This window comes from Nilaparvata lugens, chromosome 3 (genome assembly GCF_014356525.2).
Source record: "Nilaparvata lugens isolate BPH chromosome 3, ASM1435652v1, whole genome shotgun sequence".
NCBI lineage: Eukaryota > Metazoa > Arthropoda > Insecta > Hemiptera > Delphacidae > Nilaparvata > Nilaparvata lugens.
In genome coordinates, this window is record NC_052506.1 from 14,047,785 (window position 1) to 14,063,581 (window position 15,797).

The window sequence follows — 15,797 nt, forward strand, 5'->3', positions numbered from 1 at the left end:
AAATGCAACTGAGCAACTGAGCATTTCGGTGCAAGGGGGTTGAGAAACATATCCAAAATATTACAATTTGTCAAAAAATTACACAACCATGAAGAGTGAGGAAAATTGAATAGTATAAAGAATTGCAACCTCTACGTCTAAAATATAAGAATACAGAGAACATAAGAATACAGAGAAACAAGATGAATTGTTTTCGATACATCTATCAATTCACAATATTCACGATATTTCTGTCTTGAGCAACTACTGTACATTGTGAAATCATCCACTACAGTAGTAATCATTTGATAAAAGTGAACCCAAAAATCAATCCAGTTTAATCGATTTCCCTGTGTATTAACAATGAAATATATGTTGAACCAATTACATAAACACTATGTTCCATTGACTATTAGTGAAAATCATTTTCAAAATAGAACAGTTAGATTATCGAACAAAACACTCTCTTAGAATAAGTGAACAGGACGTAGGAATTGGTTCCTAGGTGAGATTTGAATGGATTGCTAAACTGATTACAACAATTGAATCCCAGTTACCTTATAAGAAAATGCTTCGAATCATTTTTAATGAGATGGTGAGTGAGATATTGAAAGAGAAGAGGAAGGTAGAGCATTAGACAGACGAAAGTATTCAAGCGTAAATAAGTGTATACCAAGGTGTTAGGCTGTTGAATTGTAGCCTAATTATCGAGAACACGAGAAAAGACGTGACTGATGAATAACTACTGTATTATGTGCACATATCTCTTATTCTTTTTTGACATTCTTTTGTCCCGCCAGCACGCGTGCGGGCAAATGAAATCCTGGGCATTGTAGTGCTGTATAATGATGCCTCATGATGTATTAAAGTATATAGAATGCACACAGTGTGTGAGAAAGGCAACAAAGAAATGATAAAAAGAGATGGAATAGAAGAACATTACGAGATTGTGTTTAAAGGGTTGCGGAGACGAGAGGGAGACGCCATTGTCCTCAGCATGGCAATTGATTGTCAGCAGGATTATAAATGGTACGAGTGTCATTTCATCAATACTCATTAGGAGTTCCATAGTCATTCAACAATTGTTGCCTAAATAAACAAATGAGAAATTGTCGAGAAGGTTTGGGGTCGTTTGGAAAGCACTAATGTTACACTAATCAATCAATAATCAGCAGTTTTTATTCGTGGATTGCAGCCTGTATAACGCATCAAATCGGAAAACCTTAATACTATAAAACCTATTTGGAAATAATTCAATGGCTGAGATGACAATAGGTTCACGCTATTGTCCAGTTTTAAAAGCCTACATTTAACAATCTTCTAAGATTAATGTATTTTAAGCTTGAACGATTCATTAATTTACTATCCTTTAGTGCAAGAGACTGTGCATTCACTTGTACTATTATTGTATTTGATGATAAAATATAAATAAATTTGTTCTATTATCATAAACCAACACTGGCACTTGTCAGAAATATTTTACATATATTCTACAATATTTTCAAAATATTGATTGATATCCTATTGGTTTAAAGGCGTTATTTCATTTGGATAATCTCCAGTTATAAGAGCTGGATGTAACATTTCAGCTATGATATATTTCATACAGTTGCATTACAGAAGTTAATTATGAACTGGATCGTAAGTTGATATCAGATGCAGGCTGCGTCAGGTGTAAATAACTTATTTACACAGCATGCTCTCGTTTTCATTAAATTGCAAACCTGTATAAATAGCCAATGATACATTGCATTTCAAGAGACGGGATGTTTCAATGCAGTCTTTGCACTAGTTCACGTGTTAATGAGTGCTCCAATAAGTAAGTAAAGAGTCTACCCTCATTTTCTAAAAGTTGATAAAAATACATCTGCACACAATTGAGACATGTGGAATCCTCGAGCAACATATCATGTATGATGAAGTCACAAACAAGTAATAAAAATACGTCGATGTCCGTACTGATAGAAGACATTCGGTTTTATAGAATCCGGGCAACTCGTTAATGTATTTGCGTACGTTACATTTTATCCACGCCAGAGGCATTTGCATATCGAATCGCCGCCTGACTGGCCCGCATCGTGCAACTTGCACAACAGGTTCAAATTATAACTAGAACGATCCGCGATGACATTATTCAAAGCCTGGATCGAGTTAATTAATCTCTCCAACTGATGAGAGAGATAATGGGCTCACAATGGGGTTCCTTCGCCTAGCTAAGACAATGTCAAGCGGGCAGTGGAAAGCATGTCTCGGATGTCAGCTGACTGACCTGAGCACTGTGTCTGCACGGGGAGCGTCCCAGCTTCATCAGGGAAGCAAGCAGCTCGACTCAGCAGTAGGCTACGTCTGTCTGTTCTTTTCACGGTAAACCAATTTTCTCACGTGATATTCGTTTCAACTTGCTCGACAGATTACAAGAGAAGTTCTCTCGGTCCCGGCTACCGCTTCTTGTTTTCCATCGGTTACTTTTCACTTCAGCAATAATCTGTCTTCTTTCCATGTGGCATGTCTTGTCCGTTCAGTCACATTGAATTGGAAGTTGTGAACCGGTATTTCTTGAACATTTCTCATGATTGATGAAAATTCTGATTCTGCAAAACTGTAGGTCGATTCTAAATTGGAAATTCCACCAGTCGTTGAGTTTCTGATCTTGAGCCTGCGATAGCGACTCAGGTCGAGAATTTTTTTTCGTACTGTACTCTTTGTTGATGGTGAGAAAATCATGAACTATGATACACCTGAAGTTTTATTGCGTATTTGGTTCAGTAAATAGAGCACACTATTATGAGTTGAAGAAGTTTTAGATAAATTCCACTTGTTCATTACTCAGCGTTCAATCAATTTGTTTTTACTGTCATCATCAGTATAAGTTTTCATCTTAGTTGTGCACATAAATTGTGTCAAATTGTTCTAACCTGTCTTTGTCTTCATCAGTCTTCTATAAAATCACACATCTTCCACAATACTATCCTCGAATCCTTGAACTATTAAAAATATTCTGACAATTGACAAAACGTGATGAAATTATATTCAACTAAAATATGGAAATCCGTGTCAACTAGGTAATAAACGAACTAGTTCCATATAATGCAGTTGCTGTGGACAATAAGACATCCTTCACCTGAACCTTACATTTGAGTGACAATAATATCCAAGAGAAATGTTGGAATCGGATAGAAGAAAATCTGTATTGTTGACTGTGTGAGTCTGATCACGAACAATCACGGAATCCAATTCATCCAATTTGCAGACAGGACAGTTTGTATTTGAAGCCTTTTTCAAACTTTTGTGGAATATTTTGTCACGATATTGTTGATGATCACGTACCTGAAAGTCACGCCAACTGTTCTACAAGTTTTTTGCTTGTTCGATCCCGTGCAATAGTTTTAGAACAGTATTGTCATGGTATATTGTAACGAAGAGCACATTGCAATGCAGCGAGGTATTGACGCCAGTTGAGACAATATGCAGAGGCAAGTTGCAAATCAGTTGGCGATGGGGGTCGGCACGCACCATGGTAACTGCTGGAGACATCACCTGAAACGCTGTGCTATGCTAAGCTGCACTCTATCGTCATGTCACTTCATTATTGCGCCACCCTTCCGCCAGATTAGACAGCCACTCGAATTAATTCGTATCGATTATGGTTGACGGCGGCAGCCTCTGCATGGCTTTCTTCCCCTACGATTTCATCCATCTACTCCATGAAATCAACTTTTAAATTATTCAGAGTAGAAGCTGTTCCTATTCTCATCACCCCACATTCAATCATTGTAGAAGGGACAGCTTTTCATGGAATGGAGTGGAAATGTGGCGCAAGGAGCCAGCCTTACAACCAATCTGTTTGAAAATGTTTAGCCGTCCTGAGCTAAATGGACTGAGTTATTGTTTCTCGCGTACAGAGGCTCCGTCTCAAACAAACACTTCTATCTCGCACCCTTGATGAGGGAGATGGAAAAACTAATAGAAATACGATATCACGTTGATAAGACTTGTCATATAAACTCAGTAATTAATTTTCAGGCGAATGGGAAAAGATGAATACCACATTTGGCACTTGAAACCAGCTAATACTCCTGATCAATGATTATAAATCATAGTGAGAATTAAGAAAACTCTACAACGCTGATGTTATCCACCCCAAAATGGAGAAGACTATTCTAATTCGGATGACATAGTATTTGATTTGTTGATAAGCAGTCACTGGGAAATTATTTAGTGATGGAGAAATGGTTCCCCTTTTTCGCATCAGATAGATGGTACAGTGATAAAAAGGATCATTTGTTATTTCTAGATGGAACAGCCAAGTAACATTAATACTTTTATTATTGAATGACGATGATAAGAAACAAAGGCTACTTATAAAAATCTTCAGGTAATTTATTGCAATGGAATATTGAAGAGATCAACAATTAGAATTACCGTACATCTTACCGGCTGTGCCAACAAATAATTTTTTTGTAGAAAACTTGTTTGATTCAATTGTATTGTTAATTTGAAATTATTGTAAGTTTTCTTGTGTAATGTTACATTTGGAAAATAAAGTAGTATTATTTTTATCTAATCAGATTTTATTGATATAGAATATTGCCGCACTATTGTGAGGGGAATGATCTCGAAGACATAATGATGTAGCCAACAATTGGAACCATATATCTGATAAGATTATAATATTATTGATAGTGATTCTGTATCAAAACTTGAGAATAGAATAGTTCTGGGGCAAGCCTGTTGTTCGTTCTCGATCATATTTATATAATTTGTAATAATTGTATTCACATATAAATAAAAAATGTACATTATGGATAGTGTATTATATTATTGAATGAAAAGGGTAACTGAGCTAGGATGGATAATATACTTTACTGAGAACCTTCTCATTCACAAAAGGTTTGTCTCGAAACCCTTCATCCAAATTTATTCTCATAATTTTTGTTCTATTCACATAAAGATGAATGAGACGAAACGAAGATGATATTGCTCTCGGTAGTGGGTATAAACGCGCTTCCACAGTATCTCCAAGCGGCGTGTATCAAAGTAAAGTCTCGATCTCACAGGTTTAATTCGGGAATACGTAACTAGTGAAGATTGATAGGGGGACTGCTGCCGCAGCAACGATTACATGTACAAAGGCAGGGCTGGAGATAAGTTGGGTTTTTAGTGGAGGAGCTGGGTGAATTTGGGAGGAGGTGGTAAGGGGGGTCCCAGCAGGAGGCCAGACATTCCTGACCGCTCGTTCCAGGTGCGAACCATCGCTTCGGCTTTATTTCTGAATTATGAACGTCAAATTATGGAAATGCCGAGTGCCGACCGTGAACCCAATAAAACAATGTAACAGCCGAAACTAACACCATCGCCTTGCACACACACACATACTCACACACAACTAACACTAATTGTTGGCGACAACTGCCTAATTGCTTTGATGCCTTTTCATTTCCAAAATCCTAGTCAACTGCTCCTTCCATGACCCGCGACATAAATTAAACACCCGTTGTATGGATGGGGGGAGGGGAAGGACACACAAACGACACTACTATTTCCCACCGAAAATTGGACACATGGTTTACCGGCTATTAACTTTCAAGCATCGTATATCACACGTACTAAGGTGAGATTTTCTACAACTTTGCCAACTTCCCGCAGTTTTGCCACTGATTGCTTCCTCACAGCATAAAGCGTTAGAAAAATTTGTAACTACAGTATTCGTATTGCATCTGGTTGTAGTTTCTCAGAGATGAATAAAATAGAGAACATTCACATTGCTCAGATTAAAATTTCTGATTTGTTCACTAGTGAATGGATATAGCTCTGTTATTCAGTACTTACAAAATAGTGCTGAATGATAGTCTATAAATGATAGTCTATATGTTGGTACATAAATAAATAAAATAGAGAACATTTACACTATTCAGATTGAATTTCTAGATTTGTTTACTAGTGTATGGTTCGGGTAGCGTTGGGGAGTGTCATTGGATGAATGTTGTGCCACAGAATAATCAATCTAATATGGAAGCTTACTCTGGTTGTGCGTAGCCTAAATGCATTCTGCCGTACTTTATAGAAAAAAGATCCAAATGTAGCCTATGTGAGAGGTATGAGAATTTTTAAAATGCTAAGATGACTAGAATTAATGAACAATCCATATTTTCCATATTCGTATACAAATATATTGTGTAGTTATTAAAACATTATACTAAACCGTGATCACGTTGGATGATCAATTTATTTTTGCAAAAAATGCAACTTGAACTATTGCAATCAATTAGATTACTTATCAAAATTTACAACATTAATAGCTATCATTTTATGTGGACAATCATTACGATGTGGAATCAAATAAATACTGTAAATAAAAATAAAACTTTGTATAAATACAAATAAATAAAATCACTTTATTATATTGCGTGGACCTAAAACTTGAAAGCTCATTCTAATTAAAAGTAGACTGCTATCATAGAATAGCCAATCTATAAAATAGCTTTCTTCTGCTACTATCTATCAGAAGATAGATCAACGACAACAAACACACGCTTCAATAGGTACCTCAAACTCAAAAAAAGTTATTCCAATTGCTTACTGAGTCATTGATAGGTTACTGCCTCTACTCTATCCATCACAGTATAAAAATAAAAGGAAATTGTGAAGATAGAGCAAAGAGGTGAGTAGATGGAGAAAATATTCTTACTTCGGAACTTTGAACGAGAAACATGATAAATGTAATTATGTATACAGTGCCATGCATTCAGGAATATATTGTCTCAACGGCCAGCAAAGCCAGGACAAGAATGCGGCCTTGTCTAGGGATTATGACCGAAGCGAATCTCCGTTTGACCTCCTCCATTGTACAGGCGGGAGAAGAAAACGAATTGGAACGGACAACGTGAAAAGTTTAAATTATTCAATCAAAATACGAGATAGAACTCATTTATCCTCATTACGATCTGGAGAGATAACTCTTATTTCGATTCAGATAACATTAAAGCCCTAATAATGCTGAAAACCGTGTCACTTGGTTGTACTTGCGCCTTAATTGTACCGACGAACAAAGTCCTGGACACAATATTCCACGTCAGAAAATAAAGCTGTGATTAGTGGAGCATTGTGTTTGAAGTCATAAAGTCTTTTGTCACCTAACTCACTTTTTTGACAAGTTTACTTCGGTTACAAACGGACCACAAGCGACGACAATCACTGGCCCCAAGTGTACTATTTTGATGCATGATACAGAATTATCGTTGCCGTAATACAACTAGTTCCCAGTTTAGAACTGACCCGGTGGATTGTTCTAGCTTAGTTGATTCTCAGCTTTCCCTCAAGCATTCATATCATTATTCGTTTTTTCAATAAAATAATATTATGAGAGTGTTTTAATATTTTGATATTATAAGAGTCTTTAGATATTTTGATATTAGAGGTGTTTTGATGTTTTTTTAAATGAATGATTGATAATAAAAATTATATGTAATGAATGATACGTAAATTTGAGTTATACGTGAACTAAATATTCCACAAGTTCTTTCTAGCTGCATTCATTAAAACAATGAATTACTCTTGTAACAAGCCAACAGTACATGCAGTGTTCCTTATTGATATTTTCTATACATAATGTTCCTGAAAGTTTACCGAAAAAACTTTCAATAATCTCAACAATCATTCAAGTTACATACTTCTAATTGGTTTCATCCAATTTCTCAGCTAATTTTACATGGGGAATCTATCACTCAAGTATCCTCATGAAGTTGCCACATGTTTATAAAATTAAAAATTTGGAGAAAATAGTGGAATCTTCCGTTATTATCATCTCGACAAGGAAGTATTTGAGGACCCATATTTATTGTAAATTTATTTCTCATTTTCATTTCAGGGAACCACTCACCTAGTTTATTCGTCTATTTTTTAAACAATCTGTATATTTCCTATGATGTTTTATTCTATATGTTTAATATATATATATTTTAGAAATCTATAAAAAATATAAATCTATGAAAAATATATAATTATAATGAATGTATATCAAAATTATTATCAAACCAATATTTTCTGTTCAATATTTGTAAGAATAGAATAAATTGTTTGATTGAAAAAGAAAATTAAGATCATCATGTCTGGAAACAAAAAACATTTTTTTGCATCAATCTAGATCTAGAATCTCCATCAATTTAACATTCTAGAGTATTATGAAAAGATATTTTAAGATAATAGGAAGATATAACATGAACTATTAAAAAATATATGTTTTTTGATAGAACAATATTTTATTAAACATTAAACATGTTCTATTATTTAACACAATTTATTTAAACATTAAACACATTAAATAATATAACAAACATTTTTTATAACAACTATGTTCCAAATAGGATGCTATTTCAGGATACTATTTGGAACAAGGATGCTATTTCAGGATACTATTTGGAACATAGGCTAACTTGAAAAACAGATGTTTGTACTCACCAGCACGTAGAGCGTCGATTGGCACAGACTGATAGGGCATGGTGTAGGGGTAACCCTCTTTGCGCAGCGTCTTGGGCTTCCTGCGAGGTCTGTACTTGTAGTCAGGATGCTCCTTCATGTGCATCGCTCGCAGTCGCTTGGCCTCGTCGATGAACGGCCTCTTCTCGTTCTCCGAAAGTAGTTTCCATTCAGCACCTGATCGAACAAACATTTCATCGATAAAATGTCAATCTACAATTAAGGAAGGGAAAGAGTCCTAACTAAGTACAATCTAATGACGGTAATGTAATACCCCAAGTTAAAAAAATGTTGGTACTATCAAGATATTAAAATCTAAGTAGGCTACACTTTTTTGAAAAAATTGTTAAATTACGAAATGTTTCGACATTTATGGCATTATCAAGTGAAAAATGAATATTGAAGTTCTATGAGATGCCTTTCACAATTTATTATTTGATAATCAACATACATAGTTAACATCAATATCATGAATATGATGTAATCAACAATATCCAACCAGTACGCACGATATTATCATTTTCTTTTTTTGATATCAAAGAGTAGCCCTAACAAAAAAAGGTAATGACGGTGGTAATATAAAACTAGTACAAAAAGTAAAAAACTATAAGTACAAAAACTAGTTTGCTTGCCTTTTCCTTTTTGACAGATTCAGACCAAATCATCTTTTATTTATTCATTTTTTTGTGATACAAATGACACTAATGTAATAACATTGGTAGATAAAATAATAAGGTGGTCCTTGTGCTATTTTTCTTTCAAATTTGTAGGTGATGACACAGTCCAAGATAAGGTTAGAATTTCACTTGTATACCATTTTAGTCCAAAATGAGCATACAAACTACAAATTTGGAATTTAGATGACTTAAATTAATGAATTATTTAGAAATATTCCACTCAATTATCATCTGTAAATTTCATGAATAAGTTTTAGATTTGTAGATTCTTGCTGAGAAGGTTGTAAATTCAATATAAACTTAAAAGCTAGAGTTCTATGAGTCGACATTCACAATCTAGTTGATAATCAACAAATACAGTCCACATAATATCAATATCATGAATATAATTTAATCAACAATAGTCAACCAGGACTCACGGTATTATCAGTTTTTATCATTTGACGATTGCAGTATTGAGTCTTGAAAGCAAGAGATTAGTCAACAAATACATTCGATTGAGCAAATAATACTACCACAAGATCATTTTGTTGTGCTGTTATTGCTATTATTGCTATATGCCATTTATTGTCATTTTATTTCTATGTTATTGACTGTTCTATGAGCAATCAACAACACAATCATCTGGTACATAAGTTTGCAGGTCGTAGTAGTGAAGAGATCAATATTGAATTTCAGAGAATTTGGTGAATTTCTAGCTTCAACAATTTTTTTAGATTTTTCCAAGAACAAAACTTATATATGCCTACGACTCTATTTTTACCCTTCAAGGGAGTATTTGCTTGATGAAATAGGCATATTTGATGATAGTGATTGAAATGAGTTATCATGAAATAAGGAGTGTTGCAAAAGAAGGAGGTAGTTGGAGGGGAAGGATTAATGCTTTCTCATGTAGAACAAAAAGGACTTGTCTCGTTCCACCCCGACTCGAGAAGGATTTTGTCTCTGGCAAAATTAAATGAAATTGCAAAGTAGAGAAGACGACACAATTGTAGTCATCACGGCTGAGAGGTTTGTATCTTAATTAATTCCAACTTATCACGCTTCAGTGGCAGCGAACGGAGAAATTGTATTCTCAGACAATCGGAAGAAAAGGTATTCATCGGAATGATGTCATTTTGGCATTGTATGCCCTCTCGAGAACTCGTCCCTTCATTTGTTACGCCTCCGACTTATTTTTCAAGCATTGTCTTCTCGTTCAATAATAATGGCCTGTTATTGAGAAAGGGCTTTAGAGTGTCTTTTCAGTTGCCGATCGATACTGTCAGTTCACTGTATCGAATGAATTGGGCTTCTGAATTGCTTATAATGTAGCTTGTTTTTTACAATATGAATTTGGAATTTTACGGTTTTACTGCAATAAATTTAAGCTATGTGGAACTTTTTCAAGTTCGATGAGTTACTATTGTGGATATAAGTGTCAATGTTCCCTTTCAATGAGGTGGGACGAAACCAAATGGAATTCATATTTATTTATTCATTGACAATAGATTAAATCCGGGTGAAAACAACAGGCATTCCCCCAAAACTGCTTTTAACCTTAATAATTTGAAATAGTCCAGAGGTGATGTAGAGTTGATTTGATTTACTCACAATTCAAAGTCCTAAAAACGTATGAACTGGAATTTTGAATTCATCTGATTTATTTACTTCTAAAACGAAATCAAAAAAGAAACTTCTATCCCATTTTAAGAAAATATTTGAAATTTCACTTGAAACTATCAATAATAGTCAATTACATTTCAGTATTATCTACTCTATTGAAAAATAATATTGTAGGGTTATAAAGGGAGTATATCAGTGATTCTCAAGTCAAGTATAGAAGGAATGAAGTTTAATGACAGTTTGACTGCTTTTGATCAGTAAGCAGATCAGATCTGCTTACGAGTCTAAAAATATATTTTTGTCAAGTCTATATTATGATTTATATCACTTATGTCTGATACACGGTGATAAAATAATGTATAACATATTTTCTATGATTTTGATCGGTTACTAATTACCCAATCTTTTGGAAATCTCCGAGTTGTGCATTTTGGGGTTGTCCTGAGCGATCTTGCGCCGCTGCAGGCGAGACCAGACCATGAAGGCGTTCATGGGCCGCTTGATGTGCTCCTCGGGGGACATCTTCTTGCCGACTCCACCGCCTCCCACTCCGCCGCCCCCGCCAGCCAGTCGGCACATGGCGGCTGCCGTGTCCGCCCCCGAGCCAACGAACGCACCGCCGTTTTCACACATTCCAGGTGGTGGCCTGAAAAACACAAACACCAAATTATGATTTACTATTTGAGTTTGATTCAACTCTTGAAATGGAAATGAATTTGAATGAAATTTAATGAAGCTGTGATATATTTTCAATGAAGTTTTATATTTTATGATAATTAAGTTTTCAAGTTGAAAGAATTTGAAATGAAGTTCAATTAGGCGAAGTAAGGAGCCCAAGTAAACTTATGCTTAGTAGAGGATCAAAATTTGGAGGAGATAAGAATAGAGGTTTATAAAAAAGAAATTAAATGAAATAAGAAGTGTCAATTCATAAAGACTATCTTGGACAGTTCTTCCTCATCCCCCATATTATTTTTTAAATCCAATATTGAACCGTACATAATTTCCTCTTATTTAATTTCTTATACCAATTTCCCATTAGCCTATCCAAATCGACGAGTTGATTTCTTGTTGGGCCTCATGAATAATATATTCCATTGACTAACGAATGTGATCTGTGAAAATATGGAGAGAAGTGTGCTTTTTGTAATTTGAAGCAGATCTTGGTTGGAGCGTTTATTAGTTATCGTTGACGAACATAAAGGGGAAAGGATAACAGCCTTGAAGTTGAACACTCTCGCTACTATTGTTCAATAAATGATTAATGCTTACAGCCCTATCAATTTTATTCCTTTCCATTTCATGACAAACTAGATAATAAATGGAATATGGAACATTGTTCATTATGAGGGAAAATGAGATTGAAAGAGTAGTACAAGAAATCAAGGGTTCAATGTGATGCTTCAGATAAAGATGAAAATAAATTGGAGAATTCAACTGTGGACTTCATCTATTTCTTATGAATAAAGTCATTATAATTAAAATACCATGATCCTATTATTTTCATGACATTCACTTGAATACAGGCATCTCTTCCAGATCTCTTCAAGATCCCTTCCAGAACAACACATACATCAACAGGCACACTATGAGGAATGCGGCCAGCTAGGGTGCATTCCTGTCGTGCCACAGCATCCATCCATTCAGCACACAAGGGCAACATCCTCGTCCATTGTTAACACGATATTATTTATTCTCATCTTTTGGTGAGCGGACGCAGAGGGACGCAGAAGAAAACAAATTGGGAATGCAGCAGAGAGCTGCCCTGCTGAAAGTGATTCCTTGTTTACTATTCTGCATCTGTTCTCAGACAAACAATCGATAAATCATCTGGTTTGGCGCAACCCACTTCGCGAATGTGATGGGAAAATATCCGATTGGGGAGAAGTGTATACAACTGAAATTATTAGAAAACAAGATTGATAGCTTTTCACAGTACAAGTCAATTTTTCTTTCTTATATGGATTATAGAGATGAATGAGAAAATACAAGTTCTGAGAAATGGACTCCATAATATTAATCAGTATTCTGTAATAAATAGATAGAAGTTTTAAGAAATGGACACCATAAAATTAATCAGTATTCTGTATTCTGTTTTTTAAAATTAATCAGCATTCTGTAAGTCCCACCCATAGAAACTTTCTGTCAATGACTTCAGGCTCTTACCATAGAATTAAACAATCGTATAAGTTTTCTCTGGGCACTACATAAATATTTCAATTTTCAGAATTAGTATTTCGTGTAGAAGTGATTTGTTTGTTATCAGCGATTGGGAAAGACGAACAAATTGAGAAGAAGAAGATTTGAAACGAAGTTATTGGTATGTAAAGTGTAGAAGAATGTTATAATTTATGTAACGTGCTATATTTTTGTAAACTTTTTTATTCTATTTATTTATTCCATGTATATTTCAATACCTGTTGACATGGCCAGTTGTGAAGTGTTTTGACTTGATAAAATTGAATTTGAGTTATAATTTGAATTTGAGGAATAAGGCAACTTGTCATTTGCGGTTATTGTTTTGTTATAGACGAATGATCAACTTCAGAAAAGTATAGAACTGACTATGGTATTAAGCTTTTATTAAAGATGCGAATGTGATTTGTGCAGTATCACATTTGCAGCAGTCAACTAAATGTATGAGGGTGAAACATTATCAACAAACCATAAATTTTGGCGAGACCAAGTGCGTTAGCTGAAGACAAATTGGTGGGAACAGTGTAGTAGTTGGGTGCTGGGAAAGTTCTGTGGAGTCGTAGACGTAATGTGTCACACAGGGAGGGTTGACACTGCAGCTACCAGTGAAAGTACCACTGCACTGGAGAAGATTATAGCAGTTTGGGTCTGGTCTGGGATAGATTGGAGGCAGATAAGCGTCTGGAGAGGGGAGCGACTAGGTGAGGAACACAACAGACAGTAGCAACAGCATCTGGTTTCACCTCAATTTGATCCCTTATTGTTTTAACCACGCCCCGACCACACGCATAACAACAAACACAAAGGGCTCTCCCGATCCCCTCTCCCTGCTCCACCCTTAACAGTTTCAATACGAGGACTACAATCCAGACGCAATCAAACCGGATACGTTGAGTCGACTGCTTGTTAGGGCGCTTACCCTCTCACCATCACCCACCTCCCCCAAACCCATCCGACAACTCTCCCCCAATCCACACCCCCGCGCAATCCGACTCACCCCTAATAAAAACAACGTCAACAAGCACTAAGCAACGGTCGGTGGATATTGCGCTAAAAACGATACTAAATAAAAATTATCCATCATCGGACGAAAACTCCGTCAATACAACCAACCACTCCAACTCGTTTCGCCTCATGAATTTCAATGCTCTCCCCCTACCCCTAGCAGAAGTGCAGGGGGAGTTGAAAAGCACATACAATTGATAACAAGGGTGATACGGTTTATCATAAATGGTCAATTGTGGCAACAGTTCTCTGCACTGCTGATGTAGTTTCCATTTCACATTCACTATGAAGCCGATAATGTCGCTACAATGATAGTCATATCATAACAACACACGACAACTGCACACCTATTGTTTCCAATGTCCTACACATTGCAAAATTTGAAACTACAACGTGAATGATCTAAATGTGGAATGGACTAGGAATTAGTAAAATGTGGAATAGTGTTGAACGTTGTGTCAGTATCATGTCATCCTCAATATTTATATTTAAATATCCTATTCTTATAAGTTACATTGAGGATTCATATTAATATAATTATTCATTATAAATAATAAAAGGATGAAATTAAAGTTTTGGAGTTATTATTGTGGATATTTGGAGATGATAGTTTGCAAAATTTTCTGGAGAGATTAAGTAATGGTTCGTAATTCACAATCAAACGTTAAAAAGTGCTATGAAACCTTGGACTAAACATTTCTCATTGTGACTATGGGGTATGGAGCTGATGCATGACTTCAGTCACATTCTTACTGCTCTATCTATTATTCTTGAAAATGAATAGTAATTTTAAAAAAGGTTCATTATCGTCTCGCAACTAGGACTGGATGCCTGTCTTCTGTACCCGTTTGAAATTATCTGAAATGATAATAATTGAGATTATCAAACTCATTCAGTCGAGTTTTATCTGGAAATACTTTTGTGTACATTTGAAATGTTATTATAGTCAATGATAATATGTCAATCTATTGTGATCTTCGTTGATTGGTTAGTGGAAGGATAATTCGAATAATTGAAAACATCTATAATACTGTACTATATTCACATACTCTTAGAAAAACGTGCATGTGCATACCAAATATCCAGAAAGCTTTCTCTCGTTTTTTTTTTTAAGAAGGAGACGAGCACCTAAGTAGCATTGCTGCCGCACAATATGACTTTGCTCTTGTCGCACCAACACCAAACTGCGCACAAAAACTGACGCACGCACAGGGGCCAACAGTCTGAAGGAAACATAATGTCACAATGGAACCAGCGATCGATCCAACTCTGCCACAACCGAGAAGGGGCTTACTGCTAGCACTGTAGCTACTTCCAAACAACAGATTATCAAGTCTTGTTGCATTCCAAATATTACTCAACAGGAATTTCATTATTCCAGAGCTCCAATTACATAGAAGAAAGTGCCAAAACACATGTATAATGTGTGAAGAAGGAATGAGAATCCAAAATCAAAGCCAAAATAAAGATATACGTGTTGACTGATTTCATCAGCATTATTAATAATTTAAATTTCCAGCAAGGAACTATGTGGCACAACTAAGGATATCATAGTCTATCAGTGACAAACAAGCACTTACGCTTATCTATTCTCTATGATCATATCTAATTATGATAAATATCGGGGCACCGAGCTTCGCTTGTTATGGAAGGTCTAACAGGCACAGCCCAAAACTGTTTCCTCCCCGAATTTTGATTTATACACTATAAATATTCCAAAAGTTAGGTCATGTTCCACACACTTGAACTCAGATCCAATTTTCAATCCAAACATTTGAAAACAGAAAAGTTCTAACTTGATTGTTTACAAACCAAATTGAATAACAAAATAACACTCACTAATCACTTAAAACTATAAAA

The 15,797-nt window shown here is 35.4% G+C and overlaps 1 protein-coding gene across 3 annotated transcripts in view; it reads right to left on the bottom strand.

The window, feature by feature from the left end:
• LOC111051578 (transcription factor Sox-14-like) overlaps positions 1 to 15,797 on the bottom strand; it is a 32,706-nt gene that overhangs the window by 6,612 nt on the left and 10,297 nt on the right. For all 3 annotated transcript variants that reach the window (XM_039425445.1, XM_039425446.1, XM_039425444.1), the window contains exons 2-3: positions 11,135 to 11,382; positions 8,437 to 8,631 (exon numbers count right to left, since the gene is read on the bottom strand). In XM_039425445.1, the coding sequence (XP_039281379.1) occupies positions 8,437 to 8,631; positions 11,135 to 11,382 (443 nt within the window). The remainder of the gene's footprint in view (positions 1 to 8,436; positions 8,632 to 11,134; positions 11,383 to 15,797) is intronic.